This window comes from Opisthocomus hoazin, chromosome 3 (genome assembly GCF_030867145.1).
Source record: "Opisthocomus hoazin isolate bOpiHoa1 chromosome 3, bOpiHoa1.hap1, whole genome shotgun sequence".
Taxonomy (NCBI): Eukaryota; Metazoa; Chordata; class Aves; order Opisthocomiformes; family Opisthocomidae; genus Opisthocomus; species Opisthocomus hoazin.
This window is the reverse complement of record NC_134416.1, coordinates 40,012,035-40,033,533: the sequence shown is the minus strand read 5'-3', so window position 1 is coordinate 40,033,533 and position 21,499 is coordinate 40,012,035. Positions and strand designations below refer to the sequence as shown.

Sequence of the window (21,499 nt, the reverse complement as noted above, 5' to 3'; positions counted from 1 at the left end):
CTCTGAGCTGTCATAACCTCTCTAAAGATGAATCGGGACTTTTTCCAGCTTTGCACCTTATACTTCTTGAATTACTCCTGGGAAATTACTACAGGTTTTGTAATGGAGGAAGGAGACAAAAGTGACTGGATCATATCACACAGTGTAACACATAACCTGATTATGTGAGTATTCTGTGCAGCTGAACTTTCACTGGCTTTAATGGGAGTTTTGTGTAAGAAGAGCTCTATCCTTGAAGTGAACCGTGTCTGAGTCTTGTAGGAGATGTTTGTAAGATGATTCCATACTCTCTCATCCCACAACATTAAGCAGTCTTGCATTTTCTAGAATACTTGCCACTAGTGCCCCTTTCCCTCTCCCCAGCCATTCCTCCCCAGAAAGAAAGTAAGTAAATAACTATAAACAATGCCCTATTTAAAAACATTACCTTGTTACTGGGCTGTGTTCTTGTTTAGCTGAAATAGAAACTCTTTTTCCGCTTCCCGTTTTGATGAAACTTGTCTATAAAGAATCACCATGAATTCAGCTGAGTGCAGCATTATTATTAATATAGAAAACATCTGTTTCTGTACTATGCTATGTTACACTTGTGATCTTTATCTCACTTTTAAATATTTCCATGTATTGCTGTTATGGCAATGCATGAAGATTGCAGCTGTGTGAATTTATTTTAGTCAATTGCTGATTTGAGAAACATGTAAGGGGTTTTCGTTGGTTTTGTAGGTTTTTTTACTACATGGAACATACTTAATGGAAATTGCTATAGGACCAACGTATGATCTTCACATACCCTATTCGTATAGAGAATAGCAGAGAATTAACATTAAATCAAAGAAATACAGTGCAGTCATGCATTAAAATAACAAACTTTTATTAGCACAAGTGAGATTGTTTCATTTACATGAACTTACAGCCTATCACTGTGCAAAGATAGGTAACAGTTTTCTAAGGATCTGAGAATTTTCAGAGTATTCCTGTCTTCCATCACTTAAGCAGTCATCAGCTTGGCTTTTCTTTCTCTCTTTTCTCAGTGAATTACCTCATTGCTGCTCAACAGAATCACTGAACTGCTCAGCTGTATCATCACTAGTTGGTCCAGCAAAGAATACAAAGCAAGAGAAAAGATTCAGTGTTCAGACTCTGTAACTGAATTGACTTCTTAATGAAATCCTTTTTTGCTAAGACTGATTCTTTCCAATGTTATGTAGAAACATCCGAACCTTTGGAAACCTTTTTTTCATTCTTAAGTTGCATTATTGCACTCGTTCTTTGCATTTATTTTAATAACATCGTTATTTATGAACAAATATTCTGCATAACACACATCGATTGTTGAACAATATACACACAGAGAGTTTAGTACTAAAATTACTGTGTGATTTATTGTTAGGCTTTTTTTAATTAAGAGCCTTCAATAATGAATGTGATCGATCAGGAAGATTGCCATATGGCACGTAAACTTGCTCACAATTCAAAAATTCCCGCCCAAAGTTGTGGGTATTGGGAACCAGCAGCTTCTCAAAGCCCGGTTGCTTTAGTGAGAAGAACATGCAATATCTGCACTGCAAATTTGAGTCATCCAGAAGAAACTGAAATCATTCAATACTGAGGCAGAAGTGCAGTAATCAAAATTAAATCAAATGCTGCAGTTATTCTTCAGAGTTGGTAGATGGGGTTATGCTTCTGTTTTTAGTTGGAATATTAATAGTTGTTTGTAGCTTGCCATGGACAAATTCCATCCAATGCTGACTTAGCTCAATGAACATTCGTTGAGAAAAATTAACAATTGTATATGATATAGGTTGCTTTTTTTTTTAATCTGCATTTTAGCATGCACATTACTGCTGTTGGTCTAACAGCATGTGACAATAAATCAATACTGCGTAATATTATGCCTAGTTGTCTGCTAGCTACAGCTATAGGCACCTCTGAAATCCATGTTCTTGCGCAAAGTTTCACTTAATTTTCTCTCCAGAGAAAAATATTAGTAGTTGACTGAAAATGAAAAAAATTGTGGTTTTGATATACAGATTCAAATATAAAAGGTATAATAGAGGACAGCCTATGTTACTGCTCTATTGAAACAGTCTTTGTCATCAGAGCCAAAAGTTAATCAGGCAGAGAATAGTTGAAAGCCTCATTTAAAGAAATCACATCTGTTTAGGGGGAAAAAAAACCTGAGGCGTATGCTTCAATTTCATTTAAACTGTAATCCATGCAGTGGTTTACATCTGTTAAAAAATATGGAACTTTTCACACCTCTTTAAAGCACAATTAAACTATGTTTATTTTAATACAGAGTGTGTTCTGAATATGTAATACCTTTTCTGAAATGACTCATAGATGATTGATTTCATAATTGTTTATCATACAGCCTTCCAAGTCCTTTGAATTAGTTTGTATGTTAACGATAGATGAAATCTAAAGAAAAAGGTGTGGAAATAATGTAAATCGATGCCAGAAGCTTCAGTAGAACTGTCAATTTATACCACCAAGCCAACGAATTTTGGGAGGGAGGAAAGTTTTCTTAAGCACTAAAATAAAACATTACAGATAAGAAAATCTAGTTCAAAGACTTTAGTCACAAAAATTTCTTTTAAGTTTAGCTTTGCTGTTCTTGGATGTTCCTTATTAAAATGATGTTTCCCAGAAAGAGTGGTGTTAACATGGCATAATCCTGACAATCTGGCCATACTGCCTGGAGTTTGAACCACAGCAGCAAGAGTAGTGTCTATGAACTATAGAGGACAACCAGAAATATTTTAGGTAATGATTCGGGAGGTTGTATCTCACTCTTTTGTGTATGAAGAGGAGCCTGGTGCTCCATTGTGTATCTATAGTGACTATTTCTGTATTTTATATCCTAATTGAACATTGCCTCTTCTGATTTTAAAGTTCTCTGTGACTGTTCCCCATCTGATGTCAGCAGTTAAAGTCTGCCTTTATGCACTTTCTGCTCTACTCAGATCTTTTAACATCAGGTTTCTTTTGTAAACATAAATATGTGGAAATATATGTGTATACATTATCTGAAAGACATTGTAATTAGATGATCACATACTGTATAACATAAGCGGCATGAATCAGTCAGTACATGGAATGGTTGGTCCTGATTTAATAGCATCTAGTCAGTGTTTTTCTTGTTTACCTTTCAGCTAGAACATAACCAAATTATAAACAACTGAAAATTTGGCTTTAAGGATACATTAGGTATACAGAAGTTGCCAGTTTTATGTTAGCAGCAAATATACAGATTATCCCTAAAGAGTGTCCTGACTGTAGACCAAGAGAATTCGTTTACATTCTAAGTGAGCTACACTGTTATGGTGTCATCTTGGGCAAAAACTTTTCTGAGAGCCTCAGCTGTCTTCCTGCAAAATGGTAATGATTTTATGGTAGTAGAAAATCCAGTTATGAGTTGCCCAAATATTACAACAATATGGTGGGTATAAGTATGCACATGATGGTCTCTTTTAATGTGATATATGTATCCATTTCACATTTTCTGGGTTTAGCAGAGCACATTTATTTTAGCAATATTTTTTTCATTGCTAAATGAATAGACTGAAAAAATCAGAGGAGGAACATACACTCAAAACCAAAGAATTTTCTCTGCAATATGCGCTCTGTCAAATGGAGCTATTGGACAGCATCTCTTGATGACAATTTTTTTATAAATGAGTCAGAGAAATAAAGATTGAAAAAATATGCAGCACTGTTTGAAGTGGAAATGATATTGAGTATTTTTCAAGGAACCCCTTGTAACAGGTTGATAATATATATAAATAAAAATCCTCTCAAATGTCTTTTCCTATTATTAGAGAAATAAATGTGTTTTCTTCCTGATTTTTTAGTTGTTCCATTCTTTAGTGATTCTACAGATGAAGCACCTTTATTGCTGCAAAATTTAATCGTGTGTTCATCCAGTCATTCTGTTTTGTTGCAGAAGATCTTGATGATCTAAGAATGGAAGGAGTAACAAGTGTGATGTCTTCTGGGAGCAAATTCAATCAAACTCGAAGTGCTCATATGGCTGAGCCTCAGGCAAAGGTCACATTGAATATCTGCGCAAGATGTGCCAGGTAAAAAGCAAAACAAGACCAGATCATGCTAACCGATACATTATTTTCCCCAGGTTTTCAGCTATGTATTGTGCTTATGGGCCAGGTGATGACCTCTGTTGTGCTGAAGAAAAAATAATTACTTGGCTGCTGGCAACTCTGTGACCTCTGGCATTTGGGTTGTACAACTTATGTTTATGTTTGATATGTCGCGTAAACAATGAATCAAAGAACATAGTCTTAGGCCTTACTTCACAGCTTGAAACTATTTTAAGCCTTTCTGTCTCTGAATTTCATTAGTTATTTGAGCTTCTGTGGTTTTTCAGGGGATGAATCAGGGAATTCAAAGGTTCAAATCCAATTTGAAAAGCACCTGTATAAATGGAGATTTAGTTGCACAGGTGCAGTTCAGGATTTCAAATAGTTGCTTCTTAGCACTTTATAATCTCATCCTGTTTTACCTCTGAAAAAATAATTTAATCAGGTTGAACCCTTTTTGGTTTTGACAGCTGGAGATAATTCTTGCATTTACAGTATAAGGGCCAAATAAACAGGCTGGTATTCCCCCAGCCCAGTCAATTTGAGAATGCAACACTAGCAGAAACCCCCTAAATTTCCTAGATGCATTCTTCTACGTAGACAAAAGCTCATTTGGAGAAAGGATTTAAGCCTGTTTAAATGACAGAACTAGCCTTCTCACCCTTCTGTTAATGGTTCAGATTAGAAGAACAAAACAGAGGCATGCCAATTTTATCTGCCTGCCTTTGCCAATGGCTGCTCTATTGTGTAGTTTGAGAGGGGATTAGCTGCTTGTAAATAAAAAGCAACCTGCGGTGAAATTAAGTCAAAAGTTTGGCCATATGCCACCCTAGGTTTCTACTTTTTTTCCCCATTTTGCTTGGAAATGACTACTTTTAAAAGGCACTTATGTAGGAAGAGGGGCTTCAAAACACTTTTTGATGCTCTGGGAGTGCAACTACAGGCATACCGAATCCCCCATGCAATAGCAACTCTTCAGCAGGGTTGTGGAGCCTCGGGGAACTTCAGCACACAGTACTGTCAGAGTAGCAGTGACTGGATGGCCTTGTAGTTCTAGCGAGTTTTGCTGTCGTCAGTGTGGCCTTCTGCTTTAGCAAAAGAGCAAACATGCTGGTGGTGCAGTTCTTCCCAATTCACTAGAAACAAATTGCTTATGCTGTAAAACGTTCCCAAACAACTAGCTACATGGAAATGTGGCACCTTTTTCCAACTGGCATCGGTTGTCCATGGATTTAACAAGTAGAAAGGTGAGGAAAACAGAAATGTTAAGTTTTCTGTGTGGTGTTTTTGAACTTGCATAAAATCTTGTACGGATTACTGTGAAGGTTAATTAAATTTTAAATTCCCTAAGGTAGCCCCTAACAGCAGGTGCTGAGATACTATATATCCTCTCAGTCCTGCACACCAGGGAACAAACAGCTCAGATCTTGAGCCAAACCTAGCAACCTTGGCTATTGCTATTGTCCTTGAACTGGCTGTACTATATGACTCTGCAGTCTGAAATATGAGTTGTGAGAGGAGGAGCTCATGAAATCCCCTTTTGTCACTTCACTTACCAGAGAATGCAAAGCAGTGCTTTATTTCGACTATAGACCTTCATTTCATTCCCTACCGTGTTCAATGAAGTTGTTGAGGAACTGGATGATACCTACTTGACTGTGGTTCTTTTCACTCAAATTGTAGTTTAGCAGTTTCTTTAAACTTTGGAGGAATTAAAAAAATATACCTTCTCATCAGTAGCAAGGGAAGTCAAAAGAGAGAACTGGGTATTGCTGTTGTATTCATTTGGAAGGAAACTAGGATTTATTCTTCAAAATGATGAAGTCTGTCTTTTCTTTTGGAGCATTCCTTCCTTCTTACTGGGTCTGAGGACACCTTTCCTGTCTTACTTCATGACAGAGTTATTAGTGCTGATAACTGTAAATGTAACAAATGTAACATGTAGGGGATGTTATCACTTCAGGTGGTCAGAAACAAGTCTTGGTTCTTTGTGAATACTGGGACGGTTGCAAGACAAGGGACTCCTGAATAATCCCTTTAGGCGCCTGGGCCTTGGGAGAACAGGTATGCAAACTACAGAGATAAGGAGGCTGCAGGATAATCTGAAGACCCCTGCCGAGAGACGCCAAACAAACATGTGCGATGGACATTACCATATATTAATGAATTCTTGGAAAAGCCATTACTATGATAAACATTTCTTGGAAATGTAATGAATATGTATGTTAACATAGCATAAATACCTAGTAACTGTGTCTCTTCGGTGCACACGTTTGGAGGAGAGATCCCCCGTGTGCCCGGCGCCGCAATAAAGAATACCTGCTTAATAGTCTGCCGACTATCGAGTCTTCAATTCCGGCTTTTCACGGCATCATTTCAGTTAGCTCTCTCTTCCCATACCTCCGCAGTGGATTTGTCCAGCACCTTCTTGCAGCAGCTGATGTAGTGTGTAGAGAGAGTTGCATGAAGGAAGTGGCTTCAAGGACACAAAGACAGGTTTTTTCTTGTTTGATTCCAAAAGCAATTCAATTTGCTGTTACTCAGTGATATAGCCATTGAAAATACCATGCTATAAAATCACAGCCTGAATATTTGGGTCATCTCTATGAAAGTTTCTTAGTGTTGGCATTTGTCTCCATTGTTATGACAAAGCCCACTATTTGTAAGGTCATAATACAGAACCTATTAGTATATTTGTTTTAGAAATTCTATTTCTATTTTTTTATATTCTCTAAGTAGTCTGTGTTCTGTACTGTTTATGTGTAAATACTATGGGATTTGATTGTGGGCATATTTGAATGCCATTGGAAAAGAAATCAGTAGAAGTTCTTGTTATGCACACTTTTGGTTACAATTAAACAGGTGTCTTTCTCTCCAATTTTAGCCATTTTTTTGTTGTATAAAGTGATTAAAAATGAATGGACCTATTAACGGCAGTGGGTGTTCTGTAGATGATAGGGCTTGCCAAATTAGATTACCAAATCAGGTTTGCTGAACGGTATTTTGGCTGTCTGTAGGAAGAATATGACTTTTTATTTGAAATTTGATTGGCAAGGTTCCAGATGTTAGGAAATGTGCTTTGTGGGTCAGTCAAAAAGTTCAATTTTACTCTTGTGTTTGCATTATCTAGTTCTTTCACCTTGCTGTATTTTTTTTTAAATGCTGTTCTCTGATTACTCTCCAGTCGGTTTGTATGATACCTCCTCCAGAAGATTTCTCACTTCCTTGGACAAGTTGGAGCTCTTCTGAGAGGGTTTATTTAAAGGAGGGAGTTCCTCAGTACTGGCTTTAACTTAATTTACCTTGATTTTTTGGGTCTTGCTTGGAAAGGACAAATAGTCTTATCAAAGTTCCACCCTACTTCCTCATTAAAATCGTGTGTTTTAGACCCTTCAATTACTAGGACTAGATCTGCTTGCCCTAGATCATTAGGGCTTCCTCATTATTTGAGAATTAGAGGGAACACGTCTATGGCTATGTGTAGGTTATTTTTGCCTGAGAGGAGTGCTGGTTTAATTCTGTATGCCCACTGAGAGCACCTGCAGTAGGGTAGAGTGCAACAATATGTCTTATCTCTTCTGTGGCTCTCTAGCTTCCTACAAATGGGCTAAACATGGGAGTACAGTAACTTGTGAGAAGAGAGGATGGAACCAACTGTTTTCCCCATCAGGCTTCATTTAGCTCCAGTTTATCTCCATCCCTTTCTACTGCTCAAATATATGAGAAAATCAGGACCCAATTTCTCGACTGTAATAATAGGAGCTTCTGGTTCCCTCTTTCTCTGTCGGTACAGCCTTATTCCTTTGCTAGTAACTGGCATTTAGTTCAAGCTAGTATTAAATGTCTCTGACTGTCACTAAGCTGTTACTCTGCTGTTAGTAGTTCTCCCCCTTTGAACTCCCCTATTCTATTTTGGGTGCAGCATTTAACACAGTGTCAGAGGAAGATCTTAAAAAAGAATGCCAGATGGGAGTAGCTATAGTCAGTGATAAAAATCTACTTTGTTACAAAGCAAATAAAATCCAGTTTACATTGGGGAAACCTGCAGTGCTGTTGAGGCACTACATTTGACAAAATTTTCTCCTCTGCCTCAAGTCTCTTAGACAAAAGTAAGAGCTTTTTCATGAATCACAAGAAATGAGACTCAGAATGGGCATAATTGGAACTAGAATAAAACCCGCAAACTTTAAAGCTTGTTTTTTCTTAGAAACTGGTATCTAACCTTCAATGCTGATAATTTCGCCAATCATCTTTAAACAATAGATAGATAATCACAGCCCAGGTCAGTAATTTTAATAAAAGGTAAAATTCTCCACCCAGATATCTAGGAGCTAAAGATGGGGGATTCTTTCAACCTAACACTTCAATTTTTTTTTTACTGCCCAAGATCCCACCCAAACCAACCAACCACCCCTGCCCAAAACCCCAAAAAACAGAGAGAAAGAGAAATAAAAGGAGGGGTTAATTCTCCTGGAGTATAAATTGGTTTGTAGACTGGAATATAGCTGTAAGAAACAGAGAGCTTACTGTTTTCTGTATAGATGTTTCACACACTATGAGCGAAATGCAGATGGGTAACAGCTTTAAGAGGTTTTTCGGATGGGAAAGTAGCTACAGAACAATGTTATTCCCATAGCTGCTTTTGGATTACAGTGCAAGTTAAGCAGCATATTAAGTCATCTAAATAAAGGGGTGACATCATTCACAAGGTGGAACAAAACAAGGTTTATAGATACAGAAAAAAGGGCTGCAAAAATAACTGTATTTGGAAGATTTGCCTTTTGCGATTTAGTCCAGAAAATTAGCAAAGACATTTTTAGTACAAATGATCTGGATTTAGATCATTTGAGCAAAATTATTTTAATAAAAATTCCATCTTCATCTAAAGGCACAACTAGTCTGATTGATTTGGAGAAAAGTCTGACTCATTCTATGACATGATTTTGTGAATCCTTTCTCATATACAGGCAAAACAAATGAATTTCAGGTTTGGCTGATGAATGATAAGACACCCTCACACACAAGGAAAACTCATATGGGTTAAATAAAGATCTAAATGACAATTTGTAAAAATGAAACAACACTTCAATTTTTTTCTCATGTATTGTTGCTCGCACATTGAGCAATTTGCAAGAATTTAATCAGCCATAAGGTATAAGATAATAGTAATGTACTGTTGAATTAATTTTAGGGGTTTTTCTTTTTTTTTTCTGGAAGGACCACCCATTAGCCTTGTATGCCCACTGCCATGCTTAAAAGTTAAATCTTTTTCTTATGGAGTCTTGCCAATGCATTCCTGGAAGTAAGAAGCTTTTTGTTTTTAATAGCGCAAGGGCTGCATTCATTCTTCTTAACATCAATAGAATACAAAAAAGGGGTTGCATGTGATTAAAAAAGAAATGGGATTATAGAAAACATACTGTGCCACAAGCTTGAAGGCTTCTGAACAAGAATGTTGGGACAGAGCACTAGTTGCATACAAATGTAGGTTTGAGATGCAATATTTTAGTTAATATTTTGTTTTAAGAGTAGCTAGAGCAAAAGCACAACTTCCTAACGCCTTTTAACATGTTAGAAGAATCAAATATATAGGTACAATCAAATAAATTACATCTGTACATTGAAAAAGTAAATGTGGCTTTTCTAACCGTCACTACAGGGATGTGGAGTACAGTTCAAGTGTAGTAATTTGTGTACTTCAGCTGCTAATGAAGAATAAATGAGATGCTCTGTGCATGCTACCATTTACAGATGCTGTCTGAAAACTTAGTTTGGAAAAAATACTCCAAAAGTCTCGTGTCATTGTGCTTTGCCTGTGAATTCTTCATTGTTGCCCTGCTCATCTGTATCTCGGACTACTTTAATATGGCTTGGCCTCCAGACAATTTTCAAGTTAGCTTGTTTCTTTACCAAAGCCAGTTAACTTTTATTTAACCATCACGATTTTTGCAACATTTTAGTAAGCTTGGTTTTCTACAGTGTGGTCTTCGCCACCTGCATGCATGCTTGGGACATAGTCATATAAACTACATGATACTATGTGAAATTTAAGAATCATGTGTAGGCTTTCTAAAATACAGCACTGGACTTACAGCAGATCTTCACGAGAGTTATGAGGACCATAAATGTCTGGGGGAGGAGACAAGAGAATTGAAGGAACCAGCTATAATTTGTCATAAATTGCGGAAGAATAGTGGAAAGAATAGAACTGTTGTCTGAACCGGCCATGATATATCTGTCTAGAAAAGAATAGGAATTAGCTGTTCAGTCAGGGAATTCTCTGGTGTTAATTCAGCTTCAACCATTTTAGATTCGTACGGAGATAGAGCTGGTATGGAGATGCTTTATCTGAGTATCACAAAGATGTAACAATACTCATGAGATGTGAGGTCTTTAAGAAGCATTGGGTGGAAAATTTGATAATGATCTGTGCAGAAAATAGTGTCTGAAGCTTGGCAAGTGAATCTCATTTAACTATCAAAAGCAGAAAAGCTGATGACTGTAAGTAAAGAAAAACTTGCTGTTAAATAAGCTATGTTACTGTATGTACTGTCCACAGACAACACTGCTGAAACTTCAGACAGCAAAGAGAAATTAGTGAAAGCCCTTACTCCTGTGAGGAAGATCGTAAATACTAACAGAAGACTACATTTAAAAAGCAGTTAAAGATGATGAGCTCCTGGAAGATTGCCTTAAGTGAAGGAAGGAAGCCTACTGAGCTTCCTCAACTTCAGCTGTGCCCTAGATCCCTTCCTTATTGTTTATGGCTACTCTGCTCGCATTGTCATTATGTTTCCCTGCACAGAAACCACTGGGATGGCTGACTGGTGTTTTGAAATGGGATGGGCTCTCCTGTCTTGTCCAGGCATGTAATTCCAGACTGATTCCACAGCTGGGGACACAAAGGTGTCAGGGAATGAGTGCTGCACCATGCAACACTGGGATAGAGTCTGATCAGGTGGGGTGAAGACAAGGGGCAACCTCTGGCATTCCATATACATGTTGTAGATCCTGGAAGATGCAGAGTGTGCTGCTGGTGTGTTTTTAACAGGTGGTCGAGGTTTATGTTCTGCCGAATTAGACCGATCCATCCCTGTAGATGCTTCTGCTGTTTTCAGCAGACTGCTGTTCAAGTCTGAGTGCAAAGTCTTTTCCCAGGCTGAGCCATTTTGATGTGAATCATCCTAAAGGGAGTAGTACGTTCAAAGCGTATGCCAGAGTAAAAGACATTAAAACTCCGTGGACTGTTTTCCACTTACCCTGAGTATATGTAACAGTGTGTAGTGTCTGGGTGAGGTGATAAAAATCTACTCCTACACTGAAATCTGTGTGCAGAAATTCCTTAGCTGCTATATGAATTGTCAAAACTATTCAATGATAGCATCTGCACATAGAATCACGGAATCACAGAATGGTAGGGGTTGGAAGGGACCTCTGTGGGTCATCTAGTCCAACCCTCTGCCGAAGCAGGGTCACCTACAGTAGGTTGTAGAGGAACTTGTCCAGGCAGGTCTTGAATATCTCCAGAGAAGGAGACTCCACAACCTCCCTGGGCAGCCTGTTCCAGTGCTCCGTCACCCTCAGAGGGAAGAAGTTCTTCCTCATGTTCAGACGGAACTTCCTGTGCTTCAGTTTGTGCCCATTGCCCCTTGTCCTGTCACTGGGCACTACTGAAAAGAGCTTGGCCCCATGCTCCTGACACCCACCCTTCAGATATTTATAAGCATTTATAAGGTCCCCTCGCAGCCTTCTCTTCTTCAGGCTGAACAAGCCCAGCTCCCTCAGCCTCTCCTCGTAGGAGAGATTTTCCAGTCCCCTCACCATCCTTGTAGCCCTCCGCTGGACTCTCTCCAGTAGCTCTTCATCTTTCTAGAACTGGGGAGCCCAGAACTGGACAGAGTACTCCAGATGAGGCCTCACTAGGGCAGTGTAGAGGGGAAGGAGAACCTCCCTCGTCCTGCTGGCCACACTCCTCCTAATGCACCCCAGAATGCCATTGGCCTTCTTGGTAGCCAGGGCACACTGCTGGCTCATGGTTAACCTGTCGTCCACCAGGACACCCAGGTCCCTCTCCACAGAGCTGCTCTCCAGCAGGTCCACCCCAAGCCTGTACTGCTGCATGGGGTTGATCCTCCCCAGGTGCAGGACCCTGCATTTGCCTTTGTTGAACCTCATCAGGTTCCTCTCTGCCCAACTTTCCAGCCTGTCCAGGTCACGCTGAATGACAGCACAGCCTTCTGGTGTATCTACCACACCTCCCAGTTTGGTGTCATCAGCAGACTTGCTGAGGGTACATTCTAACTCTTCATCCAGGTCATTGATGGTAGTTTAGAGGTGGCTCAGGTATTTAAAGGTGGCTCAGGTATGTTTACATGAACTATAATCATCGTTTTAACTGCAGTGTTAATATAAACCAAGTGGGGATGGAATTACAAGAGAATCTGATCACTGGAAATACAGAATTATCTATTACTAACAGAGTTAGGAGTAGAACACTGTGTGTGTGACTTGAAAGAATGTCTTTCATAGAATCATAGAATCACAGGTTGGAAAAGACCTCTGAGATCATCAAGTCCAACAGTCAACCCAACACCACCATGCCTGCTAAACCATGTCCCAAAGTGCCACATCGACATGTTTTTTGAACACCTCCAGGGATGGTGACTCCACCACCTCCCTGGGCAGCTTGTTCCAATGCCTGACCACTCTTTCAGTAAAGAAATTGTTCCTAATATCCAATCTAAATCTCCCCTGACACAACTTGAGGCCATTGCCTCTTGTCCTATCACTAGTTACCTGAGAAGAGACCAACACCTGCCTCACTACACCCTCCTTTCAGGTAGTTGTAGAGAGTGATAAGATCCTCCCTCAGTCTCCTCCAGACTAAACAGCCCCAACTCCCTTAGCCACTCCTCGTAAGACTTGTTCTCCAGACCCCTCACCAGCCTCGTTGCCCTTCTCTGGACACGTTCCAGCATCTCAATGTCCTTCTTGTAATGAGGGGCCCGAAGTTGAACACAGTATTCACGGTGCAGCCTTACCAGTGCAGCGTACAGGGGCAAGGGGCAAATCCCTGTTTTTCTTTATAGACTTTAAATTCCTTCCTAATTTAAAGTTTTGTGGGGAGGAACCTATAGATGGTGGATCCTGGAATGCCTATGACTAGAAACTGGGGTTTGAGGAGAATGAATAATCATTTCTGTTATCAAAATCATGATATAACATGATATATCTATTCAGAAAACCTTACAATATTATATTTCCTCTTTAGAGCTGAACCATAGTTTTGATTCCTGTTTTTCCTGGGGTGGATCCAGAGGAGGGCCACAAAAATTATCAGAAGGCTGGAGCACCTCTCCTGTGAGGAAAGGCTGAGAGAGTTGGGGCTGTTCAGCCTGGAGAAGAGAAGGCACCGGGGAGACTTCATTGCGGCCTTTCAGTAATTTATGGGGGCTTATAAGAAAGATGGGGACAGATGTTTTAGCAGCGCCTGTTGCAATAGGACAAGGGGCAATGATTTTAAACTGAAAGAGGGTCAATTTAGACTAGATGTAAGGAAGAACTATTTTACAATGAGGGTGGTGAAACATTGGATCAGGTTGCCCAGAGAGGTGGTAGATTCCCCACCCCTGGAAACATTCAAGGTCAGGCTGGACGGAGCTCTGAGCAACCTAATCCAGTTGAAGATGTCCCTGCTCATTGTAGGGGACGCTGGATGAGATGGCCTCTAAAGGTCAATTCCAACCCAAACTGTGCTATGTTTCGATGTTTGTTACTCGCCAAAGGTCTGTGTAAATAAATACGTAGTGACTGTTCTGTCAGAGTGGGAAGTGCAGAGCATCCAGATGACTTGCATCTGAATATTTATTATCGTCCCCACTAAGTTGCACTTTATCTGGTTTTTATGGAACTCTTGAATTTAAATCATTATGACCCCCTTTTCCCTGCTAGCTTTATTCTCTGTGGTGAATTTTAGGTAAATTTGTCCTTTTGTACATTTAAATGGGTTTTGATTTGTCTAGAGTGCAGCCTTTTACACAGAAGTGTAACAAAGAACCCCCTACAATTTGTATTTTGCTTATTTGTGGGTTCTATAAAAGTTTTTAGTCTTTTTCTGCATGCACATGCCTTTGAAACATGTAACCTTTTAAAGGAAACAGCCAATTTCTCTCTACTCATGCAACAGAAAGGTAGGAAAAATGACGGTATACTGTCATACAACTTATATTATTGATTAATCAATAATATACAGATGTGTCAGAACAACCTCTCAAATACTCCATATAATCCCTGGTTTGGCTCTGCACACTGTGATGTAATACTGGAGAGTGGATACAGGTGTACATGTGGTTTGGGACATGTATTTGCATAAAGAATAGTTTTTGTACATCTGCCTGGTAGTGGTAAGGCCAGCTGAGTGACTCAGTTTCTGGCAGAAACTTCTGGTTTGCTAATATTCAAAAAAATCTGGGAACAAATGACTTCAAAGTACCAAGGGGAAAAAAAATGTTTCCAAACTAAAGTTGTCGGTACAGAAATAATTTTGAGGGAAAAATTTTCTACTTGAAGCTCATGCACAGAATGTTAGGAAGTTTGTGTCTTCAAATGTTACCAAACCTTTTGATTATATATACATGTTGTTTTCTTACCTGTCTTGCATGTCATACTAGCTTCCCCTCTGTGTACTATTTCTAAGTGGCTATTCTTACAAAGGAAAAAGTACTAAACATGCCAGATTACTTGTGTCCCTATTTTTCATTCTTTGTTTCCTTTTTTTCTTTTTTGTAACCTTAGTTTTGTTGGATGTTGTCAAAGAGCTGAATTTTCCTCAGGTTTGTTTGTGCTAGCTTCGCAGACTTTATCCTAAACAAAGTGTTTTATTTGCATCTTTTTCCTTTCAGGAGTGGCTAACAAGTAAATGAAACTGTGTAGCAGTGCTTTATAACTTGAAAAAAAAATTCCATTCACTTTGGAAAATTCTGGAGAAACACCGTATTTTTCCTTTTGCCACTCAGAACTTCTTATAAGTTAGAAAAACTGAAAAATTATAAAAAAAGAAAAACATGTGGCAGAAAAATAATTAGTCAAAAAAATTTAATTTGGCTTTTTCGCTGAGTTGAATCTGAGTGATGCTTAATTTGCCCAGCTTTGATGCGTCAATAACCACAATAGTGTCTTCCTTGTCTTCTGTTGATTTTGTGTTAAATACAGCTAAAATGAACCACTACATTTTTCCTTTTTTTGGGGCAGTATACAGTTTTGCTAACTTACTTGTTCTTTCAAAAAATGAGGAAACACTAAAGAAAAAAGTAATCCAGAAAATGTTTGTACTGGTCCTAGTGATTATCAGAGACAGAGAAAATAAATGAATTTATAAGAGTTAGTAGGCTGTTCTGCTAAGAGTAACACACTGGCTTGCCTTTTCTTTTGCTGATCGTGTTTCTTTTGAACATCTTACTGTATGCAAAATACAGAATATCTGTGTCATTTCAAATGGTTTTTTGAGTTCATAGATCTGACACTGACCTCTGAAATGCACAAGATTGTATTATTTTTAATCCCAAACCTTAATTAGCTTTATGGCAAGCTCCTAATGAATGTGTGTTGCAAACCAAGGGCCAAGGTCTCTCTGTTTTCAAAATCTTAACTGTGTCTTGGGAAGGGAAAAATGTAAGACAGGAAATTTTTGTCAAGTGCTTAGACAGAAGTCCCAGGAGGAGCAGGCGTTTTTCCCCCCTCTTTTTTTGCCAGAATTTCCCACAGGGTTAATCCACCAAGCGATAATTTCAGACCTGTCAGAAGTTCCACAAAATATTGTGATAATAAAGACATCACCTGTTATCAAGAATTGTGTAAGCTGTGAAGAAAATGATATTTTCAGATGAAGCATGTAACTCTTTAAAAGGAAGAGTATGTGTCTCTGTCCTTGCATTACACAGTATTTTCAGAGACGAAGCATTTCCTCCTGAGTTTCATTTAACAGGTATTTTATTTTCTTAAAGTCTGCATGTGTGGGGTAGGCTTCTTGTTTGTGACATAAATGCCCATCGGAGTAAGAGAAATGGAAGAACTCTCTTTGTTTGAAGAAGTAAGTGTTTGCATGTTAGTGAAAATAAGCATACTTTGAAACATATACACTAGGTACATAAATTTGCATGTGAATTGTGTCTTATACATACATACTAACATGTTGTCCTCATGATAGGACCGTTTTTGGAAATGTGGCACTTAGTGCACGAAGTTTGTCTGTAGATGGCCCTACTGTAACTTTACTGAGAGGGAATTAGTTTGGTTTTGGTTATGAAGGAAGAATACGGTATAAGATGCTGTGAATTAATGATGTGTCACTAGAACATCTAACAGTAGCTATATTTTTTTCATCTCAGGGTGTTTGTAAAAGGATAGAGCTGGTGTGAGGAGGTTGGTACAATTGCAAACGTTTAAAAATGCTGTTGAGAAATTCTAGGAAGTGTAGGCTTAAAGGATTTTTTAGTACCAGTCTTGATTTGTAATAATGAAAGCAGTAGGAGCATATATGAAAATAAAATTAATTTTACTTTGTCTAGTCCTGAAAATTATTGTACTGTTTCTCAATTTAATAGAAATTAACATCTATTTCATCCTGTCCTTCGTTTGCAGATCATGTCAAGACATTTCTTTCTCTTTTCCCGGACAAAACATCTTTAGCCTTCTCAATAATTTAAAAAGACAAGTGCTTTCCCAAGCCTTTCCCCCTTTTTTTTCCCTTGCTCTCTTTGATGTGTGCTTTGCAAGCTAATTCTTTATTGCAGTGTTTATAGATTCTTTCTGTTTGGTGCTAGGCTGTGATGTATATTGGCAATAGCAGTTGCTTCTGGATGCAAACGATATAGGGAGGAAGCCAGGAGATCATGAGCTTGGGAAGCTTGTTGGTCGTAATTTGAGGCTCTGGATAACAGTTTAATATAGCTCTTAAAGACACACATGCACACACACAAAACTCTTTCACAAGTCCTAGAAAAAATGGTTCACAGGGGAAGAAAGAGTGCTAAGTCTGAAAGGACTGACAAAGACTGTAATTTTTCTCCTGTGAGATAATGGTTTGAAGCCAGCAGCAGATAAAAGATTGCCGTAAGAATGGCTTAATTCCCCATCTTGTAAAAGGATTAGATAATACAGTCTCTTTATGGATTCGTTACTCTGGGAAATATATTTCCATTTTTGGTTCTCCTCAGAAATAGCTGGAGATTGTACTTATTTAAATGCACAAAGACCTGCATTCAGACATTTTGAAAAGGCAAACAGCACACAGAAAAGATTATTTTGCAGGCTGTCAATGTGTAAGTTTTGCTTAGCAAGTGGATATTCTAGTTTTACCAGCTGAAAACATTATGGCTGTGCATTACGTATTAGTGACACAGAAACTTTCCACAAAAATCTTCAAGAGTGACTGGAAAATAATGCTTTTAATTTGCAGAAATAGAATGGACTTCAATCAAAATCCATTTTTAACTACAGTATTTTTAAAGCTTGGAGTACCGTTACTGGTGTGGTGTTGAGGTTGCTAGGGAAAGGTACAAGAAAACATTCAATGTAACCTAAAAGCATGTGGGGGCTTTCAGGACTTTTGTTATCTGATCTCTGTTGCTCTAACTTCCCTGGAGTTATGTATTTGTTCTATGGAAATTATAATTGAGTATTACAGTGATATCAAAGAGAGATGTTAGGTGTAGATGTAATGCTTTAAAGTACAGAAAGGAAGCAGATGATTCAAAAGAAAAAAAAAAAAAGAGGAAGTCTGAAAATTCCCTTTGGTTGCCAAAGAAACATTATCGTGTTATATTTTTAATAAGTTTCTTTTGTTAATAAGTTCATGATATTCATTAATCTTACAAAATGTATATTACAGCTTTTAATCCAAATCAATAACTACTTCATAAAGAAACTAACTAAATCATTGAAGTATTTGTTAGGATTTTTTCAAGACCATAGGTCACCTACTTTGAAATAATTTAAGCAAAATCAGTGATTCAACAAGCCAAAATCTCCTTAATTAAGATTCTAATACAGACATGACACAACCTCTGTTCAGAGTTGAGAACTTTTCTTTGCGGTTGTAGCCTTAAAAATGTACACTGATCTTGGGTGAACATGAAAACAGCTTTACTGCTCTTTTTGCCGAAAGGTTTGAGGATTCTTTGCTGAACTTTCCCCTGCTTCTCGCCAGGTTTATCTAAAAGAAGTCAGCTGAGTCTTCAGCAAAGCAGATCAGGAATTTTAAAGGTGTGTTCTTTAGGAAATAATGATTCACAGAAATATTTTACAGAAATTAAAATTTAGCTGAGACAGGGCAGAGCAGAGAGAATGGCTGGAGCTGCAATTCTCAGATGTGTAATTTCCCACTTCCTCCTCGGGGAGTGCTCTTTGCTGCCTTGGAGCCCCTGGAGGAATTTTTCTTTATTACTAAAAAGCCAGCAGAAGCATTTGTATTGTCTTGTCTTGAAATAACAGGTTTTCAGGATTTCTTCTCAAGTGGAATTTCAAAGTTACTATTGTTGTTGACATCTGGGAATATCAGAATTTGAGCAAATTTATCCAGCTCTAGTTTTCTGTGTTTAAAAGGAAAAAGAAACCCCGTAGTCGTGTATCAGAATTTGAAGGCCAACCACGTAAACACTAATTATGTAACTCTTGCATGTAGTTGTTTATTTGGGTATTAAAGGAGAGTTTGTACAAAAGTGATAACCCTTCTTCTGTTTGGGTTTTTTTGGTTCATTTTTGGGAGGAACAGAATGGGAATTTGGTTACATGAGTTAAGCGACATATTTCTGGAAAACTGTCAGAAAAGTATTAATATAAATATAATCCCAGGTCCTCTGTCTGTCGGTGAGCAATCACCCTCCTCTGAAGGTGAATCTCCTCTCCTGCTTAGTATTTGATTTGACACAAAAACTTCCTAAAGCACAACCTCTACTATACACCAGCACAAGGCAATTTATAATGCACATACTTTGAATTAGTAGTCTACAGAAAACACAAATACTAAGGAGCTTATATCTCAATATTAGGTATTAGAAACATTTCTATTTCTTTGTTTTCAGGATACTTTATTCCTTCTCATTAGGCCCTAATGCTGGAAAATACTTATGCTTGTGGTTAAGTGTTTTTATTTATTTTTATGAATCTGATGTAGGCCTTGGAAGTAATTTTTTTTTTCTTCTAATTCATTAATATTGCGAGAATGGTGTTCACCAGTGAACTTTTTTTTAACTGTAGTATTCTGTTATAACATAGAGTTACTGTAATTTTATTTACTGCTAATTTTAAGAATATCGTAGGACAACAGTGTTGACATGGAGGACAATCATAGTGTATGTCTACATCTGGTGCACTAGAAGAGTTCTTAGGTAGGAATTTGTCCTTCATCTGTACTTGCAGTCATGTACACACTCAAGTATAGACATAGTCGTAGTTGCCCTCAAAGCAGGACTTTGTTTTACCTCTTAAAAATCTGTTTTGTTTAAGCATAAATTCCACAAATTTCAAATCTGAAAATGCATGCCAGCTTTAAATTGTGGAGAAAAAAATCCATTTTAGTTCAGCTTCCTCAGCTGTTCCCTGTTATTTTTTTCCTGGAGATACAGTTTAATTCCAGTGTCCTATTATCTAGAAGCTCTGCAGCTGTATGAGGGCTACTGCATTGTTTTAGGGGTGGTACAAGCGGAGAAATCACAGCTCCTCTAGCATTACTCTCTCCTTCTATCCCCGCTATACCCACACTTTATTAGGTACCTATTATAATTAGTCATTTTAGGATACTGTTAGGTGGATTTTGGATTCATATAAGGAATTGTCGCCAGCTTCTAAGGGAGGTCATTGATGTAACATCTTTCTAAAGCAGCAATTGCCATAATGTCAAGAAGCTGTCTTCTTAATAGCTCATGTAAATTGGATATTGATGGGTATCAGAAAGATTTGAAAACAAGAGCACTAGTTCTGTCACGCAAAAAGAACTGGGAAGTGTAATGACATGCCATGTAGCTGATTGCAATAAAGTAGTAAACTCAACCAGACTTTGTTTTCTTGTTAAATATGTCAAGTTTTGGGAAGAGCTGACTTTCAGATAGTAGTGACAAGTTTCACCACACAGTCTGCTCAAGTAGTATCAGTTTGATTAGAAGAAAAGATCATGAAGAAGTTTGTCCTAGTGAACTGTGTTAGAAAAAGAAGATGTCATTATGTAAGGGTCCTTTCTAGTGTCTACTTCTATATAGCTGTAATTAGGTAAAATCATGTAGATAGGTCTAACTGTAATATTTTGGGCATAATTAAGTAGCATGCCTTATAGTATCAAAATGATTTACTGGTAAATTTCAGAAACTAAAAGGGAAACGCTCTTAGTTTTTCAGAGTCATCTAATGGGGAATATATTGTTGCTTTGGAAATCTCATTGATGACTTTCAAAAAGCGTTACAGCATGTATTCATTCATACTGCTTATTCATTCCTCCTTTAGTACTAACAGAATACTCTTTGCTTTATGCAAATATGTGGAAGAATTTGGCTCTATAATCGGATTCAGACAGTACAATCTAGAAACAAACTATATGCTGGATGCCTATTTAACATCAACACAAAGCTGATATTGCAGAATGACTGCTTATACTGAGCCAGTTTATTTCCAGCTGCTAAATAACTCTAGAAGAAAGATCAAGATGCACTCAGTGTTTCCTCCTGATAGCAATGATTACATTGCCAGAGGGATGTTACTGTGGCTTTGAAAACAGGGTGGGAGGGCGAGGAGGTTGCTATGAAGGGAAATAAAGTTAGTCCATGAGGCATTTCCTCATTAAATTGTGCCATCAGAAAAGCTCAAGAGTCTTTTGACTGCTAAAATGGGTATCTCCGAAAGGTCAGGCACGAGAAAAGCTTGAGACTTTGTAGTACTTGATCAGTCTCTTCCAGCTGGACTCCACCAAGCAGCCACTCAACAGAGCTCATCTACCACGCAGGAAATGCAGATCTGCGCTGAATCCTTAGCCCACCTGCATGGTGTACAATGTCCCTGTCACTAAATTCATGTTACAGATACTTACATGCTGCATATTTAATCCCTGTAAAATTCCCCTGGAACATTCTGTCATCTTGAAAATAGAAAGAAGTTGAAACAGTTATGGCCAGTGGTCTGCTTTATTTCACTTTTTTATGCAACAAATGACACTAGAGTAGGAACTAGTATCTGATACTTCTCTAGAGTATTACTTCTTGCACTGCCCCTAGAATGAAATCAATGAGCCAGTGAGTTGTTTTCCACCTCTGTAATCATAGGGATTTACAAGTGTTTCATTAAGACAGTTGGTAATTGTGATACCACAGAACAATGTGTTCTGAGGTGTTGTTTGGCACTCAAAATTGCCAGTG

General features: G+C 38.1%; 1 protein-coding gene across 3 annotated transcripts in view; it reads left to right on the top strand.

Moving 5' to 3' along the window:
* C3H8orf34 (chromosome 3 C8orf34 homolog) overlaps positions 1–21,499 on the top strand; it is a 194,852-nt gene that overhangs the window by 127,412 nt on the left and 45,941 nt on the right. For all 3 annotated transcript variants that reach the window (XR_012763426.1, XM_075416033.1, XM_075416032.1), the window contains one exon: positions 3,947–4,082. Coding sequence is in view for 2 of the 3 variants with exons in the window: in XM_075416033.1 (XP_075272148.1) it covers positions 3,947–4,082 (136 nt within the window). In the remaining variant the exon portion in view is untranslated. The remainder of the gene's footprint in view (positions 1–3,946; positions 4,083–21,499) is intronic.